The sequence below is a fragment of the Musca vetustissima genome, unplaced genomic scaffold (genome assembly GCF_032173495.1).
Source record: "Musca vetustissima isolate MV318-11 ecotype Yass unplaced genomic scaffold, APGP_CSIRO_Mvet_v1 utg17689, whole genome shotgun sequence".
In the NCBI taxonomy this organism is placed as follows: domain Eukaryota; kingdom Metazoa; phylum Arthropoda; class Insecta; order Diptera; family Muscidae; genus Musca; species Musca vetustissima.
Genome location: NW_026882728.1, coordinates 229,027 through 252,857, shown reverse-complemented (window position 1 = coordinate 252,857; position 23,831 = coordinate 229,027). Strand labels below are relative to the sequence as shown.

The 23,831-nt window shown below is 33.8% G+C and overlaps 1 protein-coding gene across 1 annotated transcript; it reads right to left on the bottom strand.

The window, feature by feature from the left end:
* Nucleotides 1-13,586: 13,586 nt before the first annotated feature.
* LOC133329400 (uncharacterized protein DDB_G0271670) lies at nucleotides 13,587-18,687 on the bottom strand. The gene is made up of 3 exons (XM_061537873.1): nucleotides 18,615-18,687; nucleotides 17,011-18,531; nucleotides 13,587-13,609 (listed from the first exon to the last, which is right to left on the bottom strand). The coding sequence occupies exons 1-3, from the start codon at nucleotides 18,685-18,687 to the stop codon at nucleotides 13,587-13,589; spliced, it is 1,617 nt and encodes a 538-aa protein (XP_061393857.1).
* Nucleotides 18,688-23,831: the final 5,144 nt, after the last annotated feature.

Sequence of the window (23,831 nt, the reverse complement as noted above, 5' to 3'; positions counted from 1 at the left end):
ACTTTGTGGAAAATGTTGTCTCTCTCGGACTAATATTGGTAGTTTGGTGCATCATTTACATAAAATCGGACGAAACTATATATGGGAGTTATATCAAAATATGAACCGATTTCTCCAATAGGGTTTGTCCTTGGGCCAAATATGTGATATATGCCAAATTTCATCCAAATCGGACCATAAATGTGACCTGTATGTACCTATGTACAAAAATACATAGACGTACGAACGGACATGCATAAATCGACTCAGAAAGTGATTCTATGCATATTCTCAAAAGGAACCGTGGGTCTATCTCGTTTCCTTTTGCCTATTACAAACATATGCACAAAGGCATAATACCCTGTACCACAGTGTGAGGGGTATAAAAATCCAGAAAGAAAAATATTTTAAAGAGATTCTAATAAAACAAGCCTATAATATATGCAATATAGACCCTGACTTCAGAAAGCTATTTTGTTTCCAAGGCTGAGGTCTTCAGTCGAGTGTATGCAGTCGATGTGGAATAATTTTTTTATTAAATTTATAATTTTCCATAATTATGACATTTTCCGTTTTAAGTACCTGAAATGATGGTCTTATATAGCCAATAGTTGCACATAATATATAATTAGTATTTAAGGTGTGTAAGGTTTCGACCCGACAAGTTGCACGATACCAGTATAAGTGGCATCATAAACCCCCTAGGGATTTAGTATAGATTGGGAAAAATATTTCGATCAAATCAGATTACTCGCTTCATATGAAATTTACTAATTAAAATTGTAAATATTGACCCTTTGTGAGGTAGGTACTAGAATGAGTGGACCGATTGGTACCATTTTCTGACTGGATCTAGGATTGGTAAAAACATTAAAAATTGAAAAATTTAGATCAATCGGTCACACCATTCAATTGATATTGGAAAATTACTAACTTAAATTTAAAAATTTTCTACTTAAAATATACTATTTTGAAATTTAAAATGTTGACCCTTTGTGTGGTAGGTACTAGAGGGAGTGGACCGACGGATATCCAGGATTGGTAAAAATATTAAAAAGTACAAAATATAAATCATTCAGACATGCCATTCAATTAATAATAGAATTATAGACTAACAACATTTCAAAATGTTGACACTTGGTGTGGGAGGTTCTAGAAAGCGTAAACCGACCCCATCTTTGGACATTAGGTTGCCCAATTTTTGAAATTGAAATTGAATATTTCGTTCGATGATAATATAAATTTATTTGATCATAATTTCTGGGGTTACCACAAATAGTTAGCAGACATTCCCAATCTTTCAACCTGATTTAAGTTTTATAAAAATAATTCAATGTCCAAATTTTGGTCCTTTATAAATCGATTGGACCTTTATAAATCGATTAATCGTCTTCAAATTGTCTGAAAAGGATTTGGTGCTCAGACGCTGATGTTCTGCATCCAATACTTCGACTAGGCACACTTTCATAGTATTTAAAGCATACCAGCCTGTCGGTATGTGTTAAATTGTTTACCCACATCCTCCTGTAGAGATGAACATGGAACCCTGGTGTTTAAAGCCAATTGTTCTGTGTTCGAAATTCCGGCCAAATTAAAAAGGTTATGCAGGATAACTTTAACTGGCATAAGGTTAAAGTTGGAAAGGACCTCTCGGAGCCCTTCAATACCGAACGAGGGTTCAGACAAGTTGACAGCCTCTCGTGTGACCTTTTTAACATCCCACTGGAAAAGGTGACACGAGAGGCAAAGGTGAACAGAAATAACACCATACAACACATGTTACTCGCCTATACGGCTGTTATCGTTCGCATTGTCCGACCCATTATGAACAAATTTAGAAGGAGTTTGCCGAAGTGGGTCTGGATGTAAATGCTGATGGCATTAACCAAGCTGGCGGTATTAACGCGCAAGACGTCCATTGTCTCGGACCAACTGTGGAACTTGAAAACTTCAGCTTCGAGGTAGTCAAAGATTTTATATACCTCGACGCCGCCGTACAGATACTACTATGGTCTAAGTAAGCATTTTTTGAAACAAGCCTACCTCTCGCCGGATCAAACTCTCACTCTACAAGATGCTGATACTACCCGTGCTGGTATATGGATCTGAAGCATGTTTGAGAGAAAAATTCTCTGACAGATCTACGGACCGATTTGCGTCGATGGTAAATATCGCCGTCGAATGGACCATGAGTTGTACCATCTATTCTCGGACATCGACATAGTCGGACATATCGAGCTGCAGCGACTAGGTTGGCTAAGTGATGTTGTGAGAATGGATGAGGATGCCCCAGCTCAAAAGGCATATAAAAACGAGCCTGATGGCTCACGCCGAAGGGGAAGGTCACGAAGTTGATGGAAAGATCAAGTGGAAAAATTAGAAAAATTGCTGTGGTACAGGGTATTATGTCTTTGTGCATATGTTTGTAACATGCAAAAGGAAACGAGATTGGCACATGGATCCTTTTGAGAATATGCATAGAATCACTTTCTAAGTCGATTTATGCATGCACGTCCGTCCGTCTCTCTGTCTATGTTAAATTTCAAACAAAGTACAGGTCGCATTTATTATTCGAATTGGATGAAATTTGGCACAGCTCATTCATTTGGCCCAAGGACGAACCCTATTGAAATTGGGATAAATCGGTTCAGATTTAAATATGGCTCCCATATATATTTTCGTCCGACTTAAGGTAAATGGTACACCAAAGTCCGTACATAGCTTTCGATTTGCCCGAAATTTGGCACAGTGTACTGAATTGAGCCTAGAATGATGTGTGCTAAGTTTTGTGAAAATCGGGTCAGATTTAGATATAGTTCCCATATATATTTTCGTCCGATATAAGGTAAATGGTGCACCAAAGTTCCATATGTCTTTCGATTTGTACGAAGTTTGGCACAGCATACTGAATTGAGTCTAGAATGATGTGCTAAATTTCCTGAAAATGGTTAAGATTTATATATATATATATATATTTTCGTCCGATTTAAGGTAAATGTGTACCAAAGCCCCTATATACCATTAGATTTGCACGAAATTTGGCATAGCGTACTAAATTAAGTCTAGATTGATGTGTGTTAAGTTTCCTGAAAATCGGTTCATATTTACAAATATCTCCCATATATATTTTCGTCCGATTTTATGTAAATGGTGCACCAAAGTCCCTAAATATCTTTCGATTTGTACGAAATTTGGCATAGCGTACTGATTAGAGTCTAGAATGATGTGTGTTAAATTTGGTGAAAATCGGTGCAGATTTAGATATAGCTCCCATATATATTTTCATCCGATTTAATGTAATATTCTGACCATATGTAACGTAGAGCTGTGGAACCTAACGAGCCAGAAACCCATAAAAAGCACATTATACTTGGAAAATGGATATGGAAGTGACCACACCTTAAAAAATGCCCATAGTATAACCAGTGAAATCCCCAAGGATCACGAAATCGAACTGACAATAACCTAATAAGTGAAAAATATTAAATTGCTACCAAATTTGTTGAGACACTTGCTCAAGCTTCCCAGAGTTCATCCTGGGATCAAAAGGATAACGTGTGTCACCAAAAAATCATTTTTGTTTCTCGATAATCGCACATCTGATAACCTTCAACCCCTACACAGGAAAAAAGTTATTTTCCATCGATCTTTTCCACGAAACGTTGATTTCCACAAAACGTTCACACTATATAAGAGCCTGCCACCGTTAGCATTCGCCATAATGACATCATTAGTTAGTTAGTTAATCTCTACCCAGTAAACAGTAGCAACCAATGGTAATACCATTAAGTGATTCTCCATCACCAACCCCATCCCCATCGGTTTCATCATCCATATCAATTGACAAAGATAATGAGTGACAGCAAATGGAGATAATGATATTTGCCAGGTGATAATAAATCAGTTTTTCCCATTGAATTGTGACAGCGTCAAACTAATAATTATAACAATGGAATTCATTAAACTTATATTCATCGATAAGAAGATGGTGACAAATCGCAATTACATGTTTGTGCGCGCGATATTGTGTTGAAATGGAAAACAACCTAAGTTGGGGAAATTCAGTTGTGAGGGCTATTCGAGGAGAATAACTGGGCTTTGAAAAAACTCTAAGGAAAGTTGGACGTGATTTACGATATGTAGACTCTCTAAATCAATTTGACAGACATATTGCCTTTCGTACGTCATTTAAATAAAATCGGACAATATATGGAGCTATAAATACATATGAAAAAATTTGAACAAAACATGGCACATGTCATTCTAGATTTAATTCATAACGTGAATTGCTATGAAATTTTTCCGTTTATGGTCAAGAATGGCGCCTATATTGTTGTTGCGGTAACAGGTTGTACTGGCTACTTCTGTAACATCCAAGCAGATATTGCATCGACAACATCTTGTTTTATCGACTCACCGAAAGGATATTCGTCTCCCTATATTTTTGGTCTATTGCAGTCATGAGGAGGAGACTTGGAGACATAAGGACTGTTACAGGATTGAATATTTTATATGGACCGCTTAGTTTTCCCATAGACCGGTCTATCGCTTTATGCTATGTAAACAAACGAATTAAGAACCTTGCTCCTGCTCATGACCTTATCACAAATAGCTTTGGCATGGCACAATAAATAGCTAATCCACTTAGCGCAGCTGATGTTGCGATTAACTGTCAATGTGCGTAATTTCTACATGAAATCGATGTGCAATTGTTCGAATGTGAAGCAATTTATATTTTGGAAGTCAGCCTAACTGTCCAATCACACGGCCTGTTCTGGTTGAGTCCTTCCATTATAAGTGTGGAATGATTCAGTAGCGGACCACCATGCCCAAAATGAAAAATAAATTTACATCCTATCATTCTTCCATCCTAAGTTCGAGAGCGACTTAGCCGTTGCCCACAATTTGGTACTGATGTTACAGCACTTCAGATGTTCTAGTCACGTTTCCGTTTGTACTTGCCGACTAACCTATTAACTTCCAGTGTCATTTCTCTGATTCTGGAGTTAGTAGGGTTAGTACGACAAAGCTCATCCTGCTGTCTCTGTTAGGAAGTTGGTTCTCAATTTAGGCATACGATCCGGAAATTTCTTTATTCACCGATCACCAACATTAGGCAGTTCTCTGAAGCAACGATTGATCAAATCTCTGAACTCTTACCAATTAGCTTTCCGATGGTTAAGGAAAGTACGGCGATCAGAAGTTATGTATTCGGGTTGTCTGTTAATGGATATGATAAAACGGAGGTGGGTGGTCTGAACCCAATGAAATGACGGGTTGCAATCCATGTGATATATGTCAAGTCTATTTTTTGTTCACTGAGAGAAAACATGATTCGAAAAGTTACCATTGTAAAAGAAAGAGCTGTTGACTTTTAAGCCAATATCAAGAGGTCGGTTATAGGTGAAATACTAAAATATATTAAGGGGTTTAACCGAAGACCACCACCAAAATAACCATGGTACGTTGAGGAGTGTCGTAATGCTACTGAGGTTAAAAACGCAGCGTATAGGGTAACCCTGCAACATGTAATGCGAGATATTTATCGGGGAAAAGGCAAGATGTGTGAGTTGAGATAAACAGAAGTACGGAAATTTTACAAACGATTAAAACACCAAACCGAAGGCTTTGGTTTAGGCACATCCTCCTATAGAGATGATGAAGGAACCTGTTGACGTATACAGATAGCGTACTTTGGTATCAAATATGGGCGGTGGAGAAGATATCCCAGAACCAATAAGAGATGGCGCTATAGAGTATATACCACCTAGTCAAGATGAGGTCAGAATAGCAATCAATCGGCTGAAGAATAGTAAAGTAGAAGGTGCTGACGGACTACCAGCCGAACTATTCAAGACCGGTGGACCAATGGTCAATTTCCTTATTGAATATTATTAATGCGGCTTCAGGCCTGGCAAATCCACCACAGACCAGATTTTCTACAATACTGGAAAAGCCCTACGAAGAACTCATCGACACATTCCACCTATTCGTCGAGTATAAGCCGCATTCACCTCAGAGGTGTTTAATGACATGTCTACGTTCGGCAGTCGCCCTGACAGCCTATCGTGAGACCTTTTTAACATCCTGCTGGAAAAGGTCATACGAGATTCAAAGGTGAACAGAATGGCAATATGTAGACCAAACAGCATACTTTACTGGCCTACTTCGATGACATTGACATAATGAGTCGAACAGTGCGTACGGTAACAGCCACCTTTGTGTCTGGCAATAAATGGAGACAAGACCAAGCTGATTGTATCAAGTGGATCGAGTGGAACTTGAAAACTATATTTTGGGGTAGTCAGAGATCTCATCTACATCGGTACCGGCATAAACAAAGCATGTGGCATCAGTTTCGAGATTCGGAGAATTATAGTATTCCCAATAGATGCTACTATGGTCTAAGGTCACATCTCTGAATCTGAAGCATGGGTACTTGCGCAAGCAGATGAGGCAGCTGTTGGAGTGTTTGAGAGAAAAATTCTCCGGAAGATCTATGGGCCGATCTGCGTCGACGGTGAATATCGACGTCGAATGAACCATGAGCTATATCATCTATACACGGAATCGAATGTTATGTATTTCAAATCAAATGTTAAGAATTTCAAATGGAATTATTTAAATTTCAAATGGAATTTTATTAATTTCAATTGGAATTTTATGAATTTCAAACGCAAATACTTGGAATTTCAAATGGAAGTTTATGAATTTCAATTGGAATTCTATGAATTTTGAAAGGTATTCTAGGAATTACAAGTGAAATTCTGGAATTACAGCTGAAATGTTGTAAATTGCAAATGGAATTCTCGAATTGCAAACTATATGTTGTGAATTACAAATGGAATTCTCGAATTACATTTGATATGTTTTGAATAACATGTGAAAAAGGTGTATTTATCGATAATATCAATAAAAACAAAAATTTTGTTGCATATTTTTGGGCAAAAATGTGTTTGTATCCTTCACCGCACTGTGGCACAGGGCATTATGACTTGGTAAATGTGTTTGCAACGACCAAAAAGAAACGAGATATACCCATAGTTACTTTTTAGTATATAGTATGTACATAGAATTATTTTTCAGTCGATTTATGTATGTCCCTCCATTCATGTATTATTTTAAACAAGTTACATGGAAAAAATCCATCCAATTGGGATGAAATTTTATTTCCACATAGACGAGTCCTATTGACATTGGTCAAAATCGGTTTAGATTTATATATAGATCCCATATATTTTTCTTTATTTACACATTATTTTGCATTAAGTATTGAATAGATTCTAGAATGATGTATCCTTTTCTTGTCCGGTCATGTTTTTTTTTTAATTTCAAAAAAAAATGTTCAAACGCTTCAGTCGTCAACAAAAACTATGACGAAGAAATCTTCGACATCGTCGTCGTCACACATTGTTACGGAATACCAAAAATGTTTCAATAGTTATCGATAAATGTCGACAACGACATAGGGAATACCAATTTGCAAAAGACGACTCTCTTCGACGTCGTTTCGCGTCGACGACGACATACAGAATAGGGGTGAATGTTCCCTCGAAGGAACATACTCATGCCTTTCTACAACATATGCTAAATTTTATTTTATTCGGGCAGATTAAGAGTCGTCTGCGATATCTGCGTATCGGACAAACATTAGGAGTTTAGTGCACCATTTATGTAAAATCGGACGAATATATATGTATATGTGTGTGCTATATCGAAATCTGAACCAATTTTCCCGAAACTTAGCACACATCATTCTAGGCTTAATTCAGTAGGCTGTGTCACTAATTGGTGCACTAATTATATAAAATCGGACGAAAGTATATATGGGAGCTATATCGAAATCTGAACCGATTTTTACGAAATTTAACACATCTTTCTAGAATTAATTTAGTACGCTGAGATAAATTTCGGTGAAATCCAAGGATATATAGGGACTTTGGTGCACTAATTACATAAAATCGGACGAAAATATATAAGGGAGCTATATCTAAATCTTAACCGATTTTCACGAAACTTAACACACATCACTCTAGACTTTAATATATAGGGACTTTGGTTCACCAATTACCTTAAATCGGACGAAAATATATATGGGAGCTATATCTAAATCTGAACCGATTTTCACGAAACTTAACACACATCACTCTAGTTTTAATTTAGTATGCTATGCCAAAATTCGTGCAAATCGAAATATATATGGGAGCTATATCGAAATTTGAACCGATTTTTTCCAATTTCAATAGGGTTCGTAAGTGAGCTGTGCCAAATTTCATCCAATTCGAATCAAAAATGCGACCTGTACTTTGTTTACAATTTAACATGGACAGACAGGCGGACGGACGGACATGCATAAATCGACTTAAAAAGGGATTCTATGCATGTTCTCAAAAGGTACCATGTGCCTATCTCGTTTCATTTTGCCTGTTACAAACATATGCACAAATACATAATACCCTGTACCACAGTGTGATGAAGGATATAAAAAGGTGGGTATAGCTAAAAAAATAGTGTTGGTATCCCAAGGGTTAATTAAGAACAGAGCATGCTTTCCATTGTTCCCTCATACTTGTATATTTGTTAACAGTTTAAAACACACGATGAAGACATTAGTATTATAATACAAAAATCATTTTTAAAACTAAACAAGGAGTAAGTTAGAATATGTTTGTATACTTTCTAAGAGAACAGACCTAAAAATAACATTTTTTTATTTTTTATGTTACTTTTATTTTATTAATATTGTTTAATATGTCATTATAACATTTTTTTTGTTTATTTTTATTATTTCTAATAGTTTTGCGTTTGCGGAGATTCTTAAAATATATCATGAAATGTAATATTTTTTTTTATTTTACTTGTTATTTAAAAAAATAACAATTATTTGTTTGCCTCTTTTATTAAGATTTTTTCATGGAGGAACAAATTGTAATGTTTTATTTATTTATTTTTTATACATTTTGTAATGTTTTATACTTTATTTTGGATGCAACATCACATTTATATATTATTTTAAACATATTCGGTAAGTATTCTTAATTTATTAAATCTCAACCCAATTAAAAAAAAAACTCAAAACTATAGAAGAAGGGTATTTGGAAAAATGTATATCTTTAAATTTTGTATGTAAACAACACAACTATATATGTGTTTTTAAGTATATACAGTTAGTATCCATAATTTTATTTAATATAATTCCAATCAAAATGCAAAAAAAACTAAACACTATTTTGTTTTAGAAGAAGCTTAACTGGGAATTTAAATTTATTCCATTTTTATTTTTATTTTAATACTTAAAAACAAGTATAAAATGCTGAAATTAATTTTAAAATTAGTTGATAAAGAAGAACACAACATCGAAATAAAACTGTGACAAAATACAGTAATGGTGGTAGGAAAAGTATGTAGTTAGACGTACTACGGCAGAATAAAAAAAATGTTAATATCTTTCGCATGAAAATTTTATGTCCAAAGGGAAGCCCTTATACGTAAACCGACATTAGAAAATTTTGGCACGGAAGATACAGTCAAATCAATTTGAAAACGTTACCAATATCAAACAGATAGAAGGTTCCCCAATGTAGTATTATAATACAAAAAATATGTTTAAAACTAAATAATGAGTAGGTTGGTATATGTTTATATATTTTCAACTAAAACTAACATTTTTTATTTGTTATGTTATTTTATTTTTATTAATATTTATTTTTATTGTTTAATATACTATTTTTATTTTTAAACATATGTTTTTTATAATTTCCAGTAGTTTTATGTTTTTTGGAGATTCTTAAAGTCTAATATGAAATGTAATATATTTTTTTATTTTACTTGTATCACATTTAAATATACTAAAAATTGTTATTCAATAAAAAAATAACAATTATTTGTTTGTTTGCTTATTTTATTAAGATTTTTTTATGGAGGAACATATTTTAAGGTTTTAGTTTTGTTTGTATACATTTTTTTAATGTTTTATACTTAAAAATAATATGGGGAGTATTTTATTGTTTTATTTATAGATTTCTGAGATAAACATCACAATTAATTTTATTTATATTTAAGTGTATTCAGTAAGCATCCTTAATTTATTTCATGTAAATTCAATTAAAATACATAAAAAATACATCGTAATTTTTATTTTAGAAGGGTAACTGGATTTTTTATTGTATATGTACTTGCAAAAAGAAAATAATATATATTTTAATACTTAAAAACAAGTATTAAATAATGTAACAAAAAATGAAAATGGTAGATTAAGAGGAACACAATATTGAAATAAGCCTCTCCAAAGGACAAACACAAGTCATTGTGGTAGGAAAAGAAAGACGATAATATAGACTACTTTTCGCAGGAAGATTATATATCCAATGAAACCGGAAATGTTTTTTAAACATTAAAAAATTTGGAAATCGGAATAAAATAATATAGTTTACTTTTCGCAGGAGCATTTTATATCCATTGAAAACCAGAAATGTCCCTTATACATAAAACGACATTAGAAATTTTCAGCATGTACAGTAAAAACTCGCTAATCCGGATAATTGATTGCAGACCCCAATCCGGATTACCGAGATTTCCGGATTATCGAGTTTTATTAATTTGTTTATTGGTGATAATTTAATTATTTTTATGTTTTTATTAAAAATGAAAATTATTCATTTCAAAAATATGAACTTTGAATATTATAGGTACCATTTTCAATTAAATTTGCAATTTTTTTATTAAAATAAAAAGTAACAGAGTCAAATAGGTCAATCAATCCGGATTATAGGATATAGGATACGCAAGTTTATACTGTATGTTACAGTCAAATCGATTTGAAAATGCGGCCAACTTCTTTAATAATTTAGAAAATCGACGGTGAAATTTAATCTAGAAAATTTAAATCGACCTATAATGTATTAAGTATTAAGGAGTATTAAGTCTCCTACTATGTAAGCATAATTTGTTTGATAGATATGAGATTTATACCCGAACCTTATTCCCTGTAATAGATCCCATAAAAATACGTAGCTTTGCCAAAAATCTGTCATGGTTGTACTATAATATCTAATTTCCTTACTTATTTCCCTCCTCTTCCTCATTTAAATCATCTATGTAATTTCTTAACTTATTGCCTCATCTTCCTCATTTCAATCTGCTCCTTTTAAGGTATTTAGGATAAATACAATGGATCAGGGGTCTCCGAGTAAATGCAGCTGCTAAATAACTGGTGACTGGACATCCGTTACCTAACCTAAAATTGTTCAAATTATTACCCATATAGAAATACATTTCGATAATTAATAACCTTACCAGAAGGACGGATGGATATACATAAATCGAATCAAGAAGTGTTTCAAAGTATATCCTCCTTGTTTAGTAGGGTATAAAAAGTTAATACTTTCACCTCCTTTTCAGGTACTTAGGATAAATACAAAGCAGCTGCTAAATAAGTGGTGACTGGACATTCGTTAACCTAACCCTGTTCAAGTTGTTACCCATATAGAAATACTTTTAGACATAGTCAACTATTAACCTAACCAGTATATTTTGAGTCTGAGAAACACATCGACGCATTTTCCAACTTTAGAGGGTAAAAGCCAGCATAATCGGATGAGCTAACCATATAGCCTATAACAACCACTAAATTTAAATTTCTGCAAAGCTAAATTACAAACATGGCCAGCTAAATTTGCACTTTCCGGTGATGTGATGTCAGATCAACTTATCGGGTTATTTCTTCCCAGAGAGAACATATGCTCCAAATATGAAAAACTGATACATTTTCACACAAAAGTCTAGGTCTATTTGAGTTGCTAAATGTTGACCTATCATCATACAAACCGACATTCCTATTCACCTGCGATGTTAATATAATTATTGTGACCTCCATGCGTCTACAAAAAACAAATACCTATAAAGCTTTTGGTCGATTTCATCCCATCATGACCAGTCAAATTCGTGATATTTGCACTTTCCGATGGGGAAATATTACGAAAAAGTGATGTCAGATCAACTTATCGGTTTACGGGTTCCCGGCAAAAACATATACTCCAAATATGAAAATCTGATAAATTTTCACACAAAAGTTTAGGTCCATTTGAGTTGCTAAATGTTGTCCTATCATCATCAAAACTGGCATTCCTATTCACCTGCGACGTTTATATAATAATTATCACTTCCATGCGTCAAAAAAAAAAAAAAAAAAAAAAACAAATACATATAAAGTTTTGGGTCGATTTCATCTATTTAATATTAACCGATCATTATTCAAAATTATGGGCGTAGTTTTTGTGTAGAACCTAACGACAAAATTTCGTGACAATCGATCCATAACATATGTCTGTACTTCGATTGCAAGTTTTAGTGGGCAGACGGTCGGACACATATACGAGTAGCAAGATCAGTTCATCTAATCCAATCTATCTAATATGAATCTAACATGACGATCGATATTCTAAAAGTAGGTTTGGTTCCACGATTTCGTGATGTCACAAACTCTTGGGGCTATACATTTGATAATCCTAATAACTTCAAAAAATGTTGTGTATGGTATAAAAATGGACATTGGGACTATATAAAAAATATTTATAAAGATCCGAAGTATTGGTCCGACATTCCTTGTTTCTTAAATCTGTTGTTTACACGGATAGCTCAATGATGGAAAATGGTTCCGAGGATGTTGCTATACAGCAACACATCAAGCCTCTCAATCATATAGAATCTGAAATTAGTCTAAATGTCGTGGTATTTAAGAAAACAATGTTAGGTTTTGGGTAGGGTCAGCAGTAAAACTATTCGGAATCGACAGTCCTGTGAAATTATGATAAAAAAACTGATACTGAGCCACTATTCGAATTTTTATTAGCGAATCAAAATCTACTCTTCTCTCATCTGAAGAAAGATTCTAGCCGATGTACGTGATGAACACACAAAACCGAAACGTTATGTCTTCGGGAAAAAAGAGTTTCTGACACTTGCTCGTAGATTTGTTAAATCCCTCAAATGACTGTGGCCAAATGTATGAACAATTTTTGAAAGTTTCAATATCACTATCACCGTAATACGAAGCTTTGGTCCAAGATTTTAACATGTTTAAAATTTTAAAATTAAAACGCTTCATTGAAGATATTACCGCATATGATAGAATACCCTGGCATAGAAGCTTTGATTTCCAAATTCTCAAATCAATGATGTTTTTTCTCATTTCACCAAAAGAAAATATTTCTTCAACCATTTACGATCAATTTCTTTTCCAGCTCATTTTTAAATGTATATTTTTTCTTTTTCATTTCGAATATTGTGGTTGTGGTGGTGTGTGTTTGGATAAAAAAACAATAAGCGAGTCACAATTAAAAATTAAGGAATAAAGTGAAATAGAATGCATAAATATGTTACAAAAAATACTGCACTTACAAACTACTAACAAAAAAAAAACAATAATAATAATGACTAAATCTATTCATAACAGTGTAACATGGCATAAGTATTGAATTCATTAGAAAAAAATAACGTATATCTCATCGTTGCAAAATAATCAGGCGGAGAACTTCATATTTATACTTCATTAGAGCAATGGCCGTCTTTAGATGCCATAAAATATTAAGTGGTTTTACTTACTTCATCTATTGATGTTGTCGTCTACGATCTGTAAAAGAATAAAAGTGAGGAAGAGAAATTAATATTGGAAAAATTGTATTAAAAAAGTAATACGTTTACTTATTTTGTGGGACTATTAGTCAATTGTGGAACTGCAGAGATTGATGTGATTAATACGTAAATATCGACTATGAACAGCTTTGCGACAATGGACAATGGTATTTGGTTGTAATTAGGGAGTTAAGCTAATTTATAAGTCCATGTTTGCAACAATCAAGTCGCTCTCGAACCAATAAAAATGATAATAATGTAAAAGCACATTTAAAGACTCATCAAGAACTGATCTGAATGTTTATAGATTGTTTATATGAAAAAACCCAGTAAGGAAAGCAGTAAAGTCGGACGGGGCCGACTATATGATACCCTTCACCACTTTGGGTATATCCAACAGATGAAACCTAACAGACGTCGAATTTTTGAAGGACCAGGGACAAAATTATATAAGCTATATGGAAATCGTGCAAATCGAAAGATATATAGGAACTTTGGTACACCATTTACATAAAGTCGGACAAAACTATATATGGGAGCTATATCTAAATCTGAACCGATTTTCACGAAACTTAGCACACACCATTCCAGACCTAATTCATTAGGCTATATAGGGACTTTGGTGCGTTATTTACATAAAATCGCACGAACATATATATGGGAGCTACATCTAAATCTGAACCGATTTTCACAAAACTTTACATATGTAATTCTAGACTCAATTCAGTGCGCTACCAAATTTCGTGCAAATCGAAAGATATATAGGGACTTTGATGCACCATTTACCCACAATCGGACGAAAATATATATGGGAGCTATATCTATATCCGATTTTCACGAAACTTAGCACACATCATTCTGGACCTAATTCAGTACCCTATGATAAATGTCGTGCTAATAGAAAGATATATGGGGACTTTGGTGCCCCATTTACCTTAAATCGGACGAAAATATATATGTGAGCTATATCAAATTCTGACCCCATTTTCTCGAAACTTAACACACATGATTCTAGGTTTAATTCAGTACTCTATGCCAAATTTCGTGCGAATCGAGATAGGGACTTTGGTGCACCATTTACATAAAATCGGACAAAACTATATATGGGAGCTACATCTAAATCTCGAAACTTAACACACATCATTCTGGGCTTAATTCAGTATCCTATGCCAAATGTCGTGTAAATCAAGAGGTATATGCGGTCTTTGGTGCCCCATTTACCTTAATTTATACCAAAATCTGACCCGAAACTTAACACACATCATTCTAGGTTTAATTCAGTACCCTATGCCAAATTTCGTGAAAATCGAGAGATATATAGGGACTTTGGTGCACCATTAACATAAAATCGGACAAAACTATATATGGGAGCTATATCTAAATCTGACCCGATTTTCACGAAACTTAGCACTCATCATTCCGGACCTAATTCAGTACACTATGCGAAATTTCGTGCAAATCAATAGATATATAGGAACATTGGTGCACCATTTAAATAAAATCGGACGAACTATATATGGGTGCCATATCTAAATCTGAACCGATTTTTACGAAATTCAGCACACATCATTTTAGACTTAATTGAGTACGCTATGCCGAATTTCGTGAAAATTATAATATATAGGGACTTTGGTGCACTATTTACATAAAATCGGAGAAAAATATATGTGGGAGCAATATCTAAATCTGAACCAATTTTCACGAAACTTAACATATTTAATTCTAGACTCAATTCAGTGCGCTATACCAAATTTCTGAACAGATTTTTACGAAACTTAGCGCACATCATTCTGGACCTAATTCAGTACCCTATGCCAAATTTCGTGCAAATCGAAAGATATATAGGGACTTTGGTACACCATTTACATAAAATCGGACAAAACTATATATGGGAGCTATATCTACATCTGAACCGATTTTCACGAAACTTAGCACTCATCATTCTGAACCTAATTTAGTACTCTATGCCAAATTTCGTGCAAATCGAGAGGCATATAAGGACTTTGGTTCACCATTTACATAAAATCGGACAAAACTATATATGGGAGCTATATCTACATCTGAACCGATTATCACGAAACTTAACATATGTAATTCTGAACCTAATTTAGTACTCTATGCCAAATTTCGTGCAAATCGAGAGGCATATAAGGACTTTGGTTCACCATTTACATAAAATCGGACAAAACTATGTATGGGAGCTATATCAACATCTGAACCGATTTTCACGAAACTTAGCACACGTCATTCTGAACCTAATTTAGTGCTCTATGCCAAATGTCGTGCAAATCGAGTAGCATATAAGGACTTTGGTTCACCATTTACATAAAATCGGACCGAACTATATATGGGAGCTATATCTAAATCTGAACTGATTTTCAAGAAACTTGGCACACATCATTATAGACTCAATTAAGTACGCTAGGGAACTTTTTAGACCATTTACATTAATTTGAACGAAAATATATATGGGAGCTATATATAAATCTGAACGGATTTTATCCAAACACACACACGTCACACGTTATTCTAGACTCAATTCAGTACACTATGCAAAATTTCGTGCAAATCGAAAGATATATAGGGACTTTGGTACACCATTTACCTTAAATCGGACGAGAATATATATGGCAGCTATATCTAAATCTGAACCGATTTTCACCAATTAAGTGACTTGTGCCAAAGTTCATCCAAATCGGATCATAAATGCGACCTGTACTTTGTTTACAATTTAACATCTACAGACGGACAGACGGGTGGACGGACGGACATGCTTAAATGGACTCAGAAAGTGATTCTATGCATATTCTCAAAAGGAACCATGTGTCTATCTCGTTTCCATTTGCCTGTTACAAACATATGCACAAAGACATAATACCAGTGAAGGGTATAAAAAAGAGTAGTAAATGGTATTTATTTCCTATGATGTCTTTTTATGAGAGTTATATTATTTGAATATAACAAGTATTTAGAAAGTCGTATAAGTGGTCCGGCTTTATTATTTGTACACATTGGTGCAATGTGGATTTTCCCACATGTTTTCCGGTGTAAACAAATATTCAACTTATTTGTTCACCAACATCTGTTTACACTAAAGCAGGGAGAACAAGGAAAAATGTGTGTGCGTGTTATTTGTGCAATAATCCTTATCATCATGGATGTGGATTCTAAACAATAATTTTGAATAGATTTTTTCCATATAGCAACACTTGTTTATGTATCATTAGGGAAATATGTAACAACATTAGAAAATATGTATGCGTACATAAAATTAAGTTATCTCGGAAAGAAAACTTGTTCCATGGTAATGTATATAAATTGAAATTTATTACTAAATATAGCCCTACTAAATATTTCCAAAACTTTAATGATGGCACTAAAAATTATCTCTATACTTACAATTTGTATTAGATGGGCTAAGAGCATGACTGCTTGAGTGTCGTTTTATTTTTGATCGCGCTGTTGACGATGATGATGCTAATGCCGACGTTGATGTTTTGCTTGGAGTTTCTACAAACGCATCTTTCTTTACTGTATCACCATTTAATACTGGATCACTATAGGCAATAACTTTTGGTATTGTACTTTGATTTTCAATTTCTGTGTTGTTATTCATAGGCAATGATTTATAACGTTGGAATGATGTTCGTGGTTTTTTACTTTGTGTTGCTTTTTCAATGATTTCGTCCAAGGATACAAACCAATCATCGGGACAATCATCTTCAAGAAATTTCATATAGAAGGATGAACGTTTTTCTTTGGAAACAGAACCACAAGACGTAAAGAAAGTATCATCTAAATCCGAGGTGGTGGTAGAAGTGGTGGCAGTACTAGTTGAAGATGATGATGATGTTGATGGTTTATCAGTTGGCTTCGAAGATGATGGCTTATCAGTTGCCTTCGAATATGACGTTGATGATGGCTTATCAGTTGCCTTCGAAGATGAGGATGATGATGGCTTATCGGAGATCCTCGATGATGGGAATGATGATGGCTTATCAGTGTTCTTCGTTGACGATGGTTTTTCATAATTTTTTACTGAAGATGCAGGCTTCTCATTCATCTTCGCCACTGGGTTAGTGCTCGCTTTGGGTGTAACAGTATTATTGTTATTTGTTTTAACATTATCGCCATTCATTTTTGATTCGATTTCTTGTGTTGCTGCCAACAAGAAACAATCCTCATCAGAATCATTGAAGAAATCATCAATGGATTCTCCAGTCCCGAAGCTAATATCCATTGGAGATTCCATTTTTAGTGTCGATGATGTAGCCTGAGTGCTGCTCATTTCAACATCTACAGACATCGCCGCCGTTACCGTTGACGAGGAAGACGATGTCACAGTCTCACTTTTCTCTAGACCACTGCTACTAAGACTAGATGTTGATTTTTGCGTTCCAGCGCTTTTAAGTTGTTCCTGCAATTTTGCACACCGCTGCTTCAATTTTTGATCTGCCCGTGTCTTTTCAACCTTTCGCATTTGTTGTTCCCGCATTGCATCGTAGGCTAAACGCTCACGGTTGCGCGCATTGGAAATTTCTGTGCTACTGGAACCAGCCGAAGTAAAGCTGCTATCTGCTGCATATGCCGAGTCAGGTGTCCGTGAGGATAACTCCTCTTTGGAGCCCGCAGAATAGCGACTCCATTTCCAACCAACTTCTGGACTGTCGATAGCCAGTGTCTGTGACAAGAGACACGATGGTGAAAAACTGCTGTCAAATAGTTTCGGTGAATAATCACCACAGTCATCCACACACATTCCCATCCTTTTTGGAGGCGGAGTACAACATTCAATGCCACCATCTGAAGAAATCGAAATAATTGATGGAGATCGTGTTACTTCACCTCTTATGTTGTTGGAATCATGACTATTTAAGGCACTATTTGAAGCAGCTGTCCGCTTAATGGGCTGCGGTGAGGCTGCAAAACAAAACAATTAAATCCTTTGAACAAAACACCCCTAAATAGTTGGTTGGGGATTATGTTTTATTTTTAATTACCACTGTGCCGCTTGTTGTTTATGCGCGTACTCAGCGACAGCGATGACTTCCGTTGCAGTTTTGGAGTATTTTCCATATTGAAAAATTAATAATTTAAACTAATTTTTAATAGGTTTTCATTAATTATGTATTTAAAATGAATTATGTGCAAGAAAAAACATGAAATTTTCAAATAATACGGAGAAAACAAATGCGGGAACTAGATCAACAAGTGCGGCTTGTCAAAAATGTACTAAATTTGTTAAGTATGAAGCCGTGGCACTTTGTGTAAACGGCGTCAGTACACTAAACGCCGTTATTGATGAAACGCCAACTAACGGCGTTATCATTTTATTAAGTGTGGTACGCATCATATGTTAAAGGATGGATATTTGTGTTGCAATGGAAATTTGATAAAATTTGACTTTAAATTTGTGTATACGTATGACGTATCTCTATGAAAACGAAAATATCACGGTAAAATGAAATGAAAAAAATCAAATTAACACAACAAATTGTATAGTGTATATATTTCGTATTTGATGGAAGAAGCTAAATTTCCAAACCAAATTTGGTTTGTGATGTGATGTGATCATTTAAATTAAAGGACGACTCTGAGTTTATTTTCTTAATCAGGCTAAATTTACCATGATTTAAAATACAAATTTAATAGTACATTTACATACGCACTTTATATGATGTGGATTTACGAAATCCTGAAATTAAATAAAGGTTATTTACACTGTGAACAGTGAAGTATACCAATTAGCGTGCGTAAAGTTTGCTTTAAATCTTTTTACAAAGTAAAGTAAAGTAAAATTTTATTGAGACTCTTCTTCTTTTCGATAACATATTTAAATGTACTGAGAATGATTAGCCTAGTTAGAACTATATACGTCTTATTCTAACACTTGGAATGTGATATGCATCTTTGCAAACAGTAATAATATAAAATATATGCGAAAACATACAAGAGAGAGTGAAAAGGCTTGCTGCCGGCCTATAAATCTTTTTACAAAATAAAGAATAGTAGTACGTTTACATTTAACCGGATTTCGTTAACCCAGTGGGTTTCAATTGTCATTTCCTTTGCATATATGTCAAACAAATCCTCATAAAGTAGGTTAACTCGGTAAAAAGTTCTAATGTACAAGGAGTTTAGGATGCAGAATGGTATGGTTAATTTATAGATAAAGATCGCATATTTAAGTTCCTTCAAGTTCATGTCAATGTTAATTCGAAATGGCGATATCTGTTATAGTACGTTCACATTTAATTGGATTTCGTTAACCCGGTGGGTTTCAATTGTCAATTCCTTTGCATATATGTCAAATAAATCCTCATAAAGTAGATTAACCCTGTAAAAAGTTCTAATGTATATGCCCTTTTAGAATACATATGTAGATTATACCCAAAGTGGTGAAGGGTATCATATAATCGGCCCAGCCGACCTTACTACTTTCCTTACTGGTTAAAAATGTGAGTTAACCTATTTGCACCGAGCGGCTCATTTAATGAGAACAGTTGCAACTTTTAGTACTTTTTGGCACAAAAGCAAGATTGTATAATATAGAATGATGTTTTCGTGCGTTGTCATTTATTTTTGTATGGTAAATGACTAAAACTTGTGCCGGTTTAGGAAATACATGACGTAACAGCCCTAAATCCTTAATTTCCTGTTGTATAAAAATGCGATGTTATTGTATTTTAAATTCGTAATGAGATTAGCTACATATCCAAACAAAATGTAGTATTCTTGGTTCTTAATAATCAAAGGTGTGCATTATCTCGATTTAATTGCTAAATCGAGCTCTATTTGCCTCTATTTACAGTACACAATTAAATCCCCTCAATATCTCGATTTGCTCGAAATTCTGTGCTAAATCGAGATAATTTCAAATACAACACTCCTTAAACGACATTTACATTAGAACTTTTTACAGGGTTAACCTACTTTATGAGGATTTATTTGACATATATACAATGGAATTGACAATTGAAACCCACTGGGTTAACGAAATCCGGTTAAATGTAAACGTACTGTTATACACCCAAATATTAATCACTTCTCCTAAAAGTATGCTACAAAAATTAAAAATAAAAAATTTTGCACAGAGTACTGAATTAGGTCCCGACTGATGTATGCGAAATTTCTATATCTACAGGATATTGTAGATATTAACATGTCTTGCATGTACACATAGTGGTGAAGGGTATCATATAGTCGGCCCCGCCCGACTTTTGAACTTTCCTTACTATTTTTTTTTGGGTTCTTTGAATTTACAAACGGCTTCTTACGTGCGATTCTCTCATTTAGACCATTATTTTGAGGACTCTCCGCACTGTCTCGGCATTACAGCTCATATTGAAATGTTTCTCAACCATATCGCGTAGCTTCGATGCACTTAATCTTGGATTAATCTTAATTTGGTTCACAATCCACCTTTCCTGACGTTCGCTGAAGAGTTTTTTTGGGCTAACTTTTGGCTTATTTATAACACGCCCTTCATTTTTAAACAATTTAATGATGTTTGCAACTGTTGTCCGAGATTTATTAACGATAGCAGCAATTTCTCTTTGGCTTTTCCCTTCTTATAGTGGTCAATAATTAAATTTAGAAGCTCGACCGTAGTATGACGACCCATCGTGAAAATGAAATAAAAAGAACCAGTAACTCGATCTAAAATAATTATGTAGAATTATTATGGTGTATTTTTCTATTTATTATTACAAGAACATAATCTAACTAATTACTCCTATTTTGTTTTATATTTTTACTGTATTAAAGTGTTTTGTGACAGGTGGATCATTTTCACTGTGATCCACATATTTTTTAAACAATTATAGTACGTTTACATTTAACCGGATTTCGTTAACCCAGTGGGTTTCAATTGTCAATTCCTTTGCATATACGTCAAATAAATCCTCATAAAGTAGGTTAACCCGGTAAAAATTATAATGTACAAGGAGTTTTATAGGTCTTTCTATAGATTTAATTTTATTTACCGAATAAGTCATCATATTTTTTAAATAAAATTGTTGACGGAAATAGTTATGAGAGAAGCTACAGGTTTGTTACACCGTCTATGCTAAACCGTTTAGCATAGACGGTGTAACAAACATGTATCTTCTCTCATAACTATTTCCCCGAAGATGACTGTCGAAGACAGTCGATATATTGGAAAATAAAAATAAAAAAGCAGAAAACAAAATACTGAATTTTATTTAACCTTAAGCCGAAACAAATCCAAACAAGAAAAATAATACATCACAGGTTAACAAAAAATATTTTTTCTTAAGTTTACTCAATTTTTCTCTACACGACACAAAGTTTTATGTAGCACTGTTTACAGTAAAATAACAAATAGAATGAACCGGATTTTCATAAATTTCTCGAACACCCTAATATCCATGGTATATTAATAAGGTAACCGTATCAAGGCAGCTGATGGTAACATTATATGTCAACTATAATTTTGGATTCGCCGTAGGAAAATACAAAATGCAAATTTCAAACAAAAATTTAATAAAATTGTTTTGAAATCAATTTTATGAAATATTTAACAACTTGTGAGCAATGTGGTATATTCGGCCGGTCCACTGGTCTTAAATTTTTTATGGAGCTTAACCCCAATTGTGTAAAAGTCCCGCGACAATTATCTGATGTTTGATTCTCTAACAGCCACAACAAGATTAGAGTATTTGGAATAAGCAAACATTTTATATATACCATATCGGACCAAATACATCCTCATTTTAGATATGATTTTAGAGGAAAATGTATTCTTTCATATGATGCCATTTATTCGAACTTTGTCTTCCCCGAGTAAATATATAGGTCATACAATTATGTTTTGGTTATTATTCACACAAAATCTAACATATCATGTTTACTGTCCATTATTAAGACATAATTGTGACCCAAAGAGCAACCAAACCTTTCATTACCAAAAACTATGGGTGCTGCCATTGGCCAAAACCGAACCTAAAAGCGAAATATCAGAACGATTGATTCAGCAAATAGAGATATGACCAATCCGGTATACGAAAGGGTGGGTATAGGGCTAACATTTCGTGGCGTTATAAACACATTTTCAGCGTGAACCACATATTTAAATCACTCCACCGCCATTTTATTGCATTTACAAATACGGATTTTAATTTTTATGATGATTTTCATTTATAAAATTATAATTTGATCAAATGAAAAGAATTTCAAAACAAAAATTATAAGTAAAATAATATTTTTTGATACTTCAAAATTCGGTGTTCTGATTGGTAGAAAACAATTTGCTTCAAAATTGATATGTCAAAGCGAATTAATTTAAATTCGCTTTGTTTGCCGTTTTGACATATCATGTTCCCAATTCGCCGATGCGGCTACCTTATATATCTACCAAGGTATATTTAATAAGGTAGCCGCATCGGCCCAGCTGTTGGACAAATAAATGTCAAAAATGTTGTTGTAATGTTGAACCAAAAAATTAAAAAACAAAATTATAAATGAAAATCTCCGAATTTCGAAAAGCTTTTTTGGCACTACTTTTATTAACATTTTCTACAAGAATTTTTGTAAAAAAATCTTGTCAATCTGTTTGTTTTTGCAAAATATTTTTGACATATCAAAATACAACAACCGATGTTTGTTGTAGAAATTCGCCGATGCGGCTACCTTGTATATCTACCTTGATATCTACCTTGCTAATATCTAATGAGCACTGGCATTGGAGAGAGTGTTGTCTGAGTTGGACCAATCAGAATCGTTTGCGTGTGTGCATGCAAACAAAACACAGCGTTGCTCCGGATGGTATATGACAACAAATATATTTTAGTCGAATTTATTTCAAAAAAATATTAGTTATAAATAAATATTAAATGAAATTAAAAATATTGGCAAATATAAATTATTTTTATATATTTTGAAGTTACTTTTCTTAATTTTGTAGTTATTTTATTTGGTTGCTCAGTTGCTGCCATTTTAAAACAACCCTGCCCATACAGCATTTGCCGACAACAAAGAGAGCTGACAAGTCAAGTTGAATGGCATCTCTGCCTCATTAGTTGTTTGAACATTGGAGAGTAAACAGTTAGGTCGGGTGTAGTGCAGAATTTCTTTTGCTTTTGGAAATAAAGGGTGGAAAAACCAACCTGCATTTTTCAAGCAGACGTGGCCAATATAAACGATTTTTCACTGTGATTATTAATAATAGTTAACAAATAGTTACAAGAATAATAGCAATA

What these genes read in the sequence shown, in the direction of transcription:
- LOC133329400 (XM_061537873.1), bottom strand. Translation starts at nt 18,687, where the DNA reads ATGGAAAATACTCCAAAACTGCAACGGAAGTCATCGCTGTCGCTGAGT. An exon ending in CATAAACAACAAGCGGCACA is followed by an intron (nt 18,532 to 18,614) that starts GTGGTAATTAAA and finishes TTTGTTTTGCAG; the next exon opens with CCTCACCGCAGCCCATTAAG. An exon ending in TAGCCCATCTAATACAAATT is followed by an intron (nt 13,610 to 17,010) that starts GTAAGTATAGAG and finishes ATTCTTTTACAG; the next exon opens with ATCGTAGACGACAACATCAA.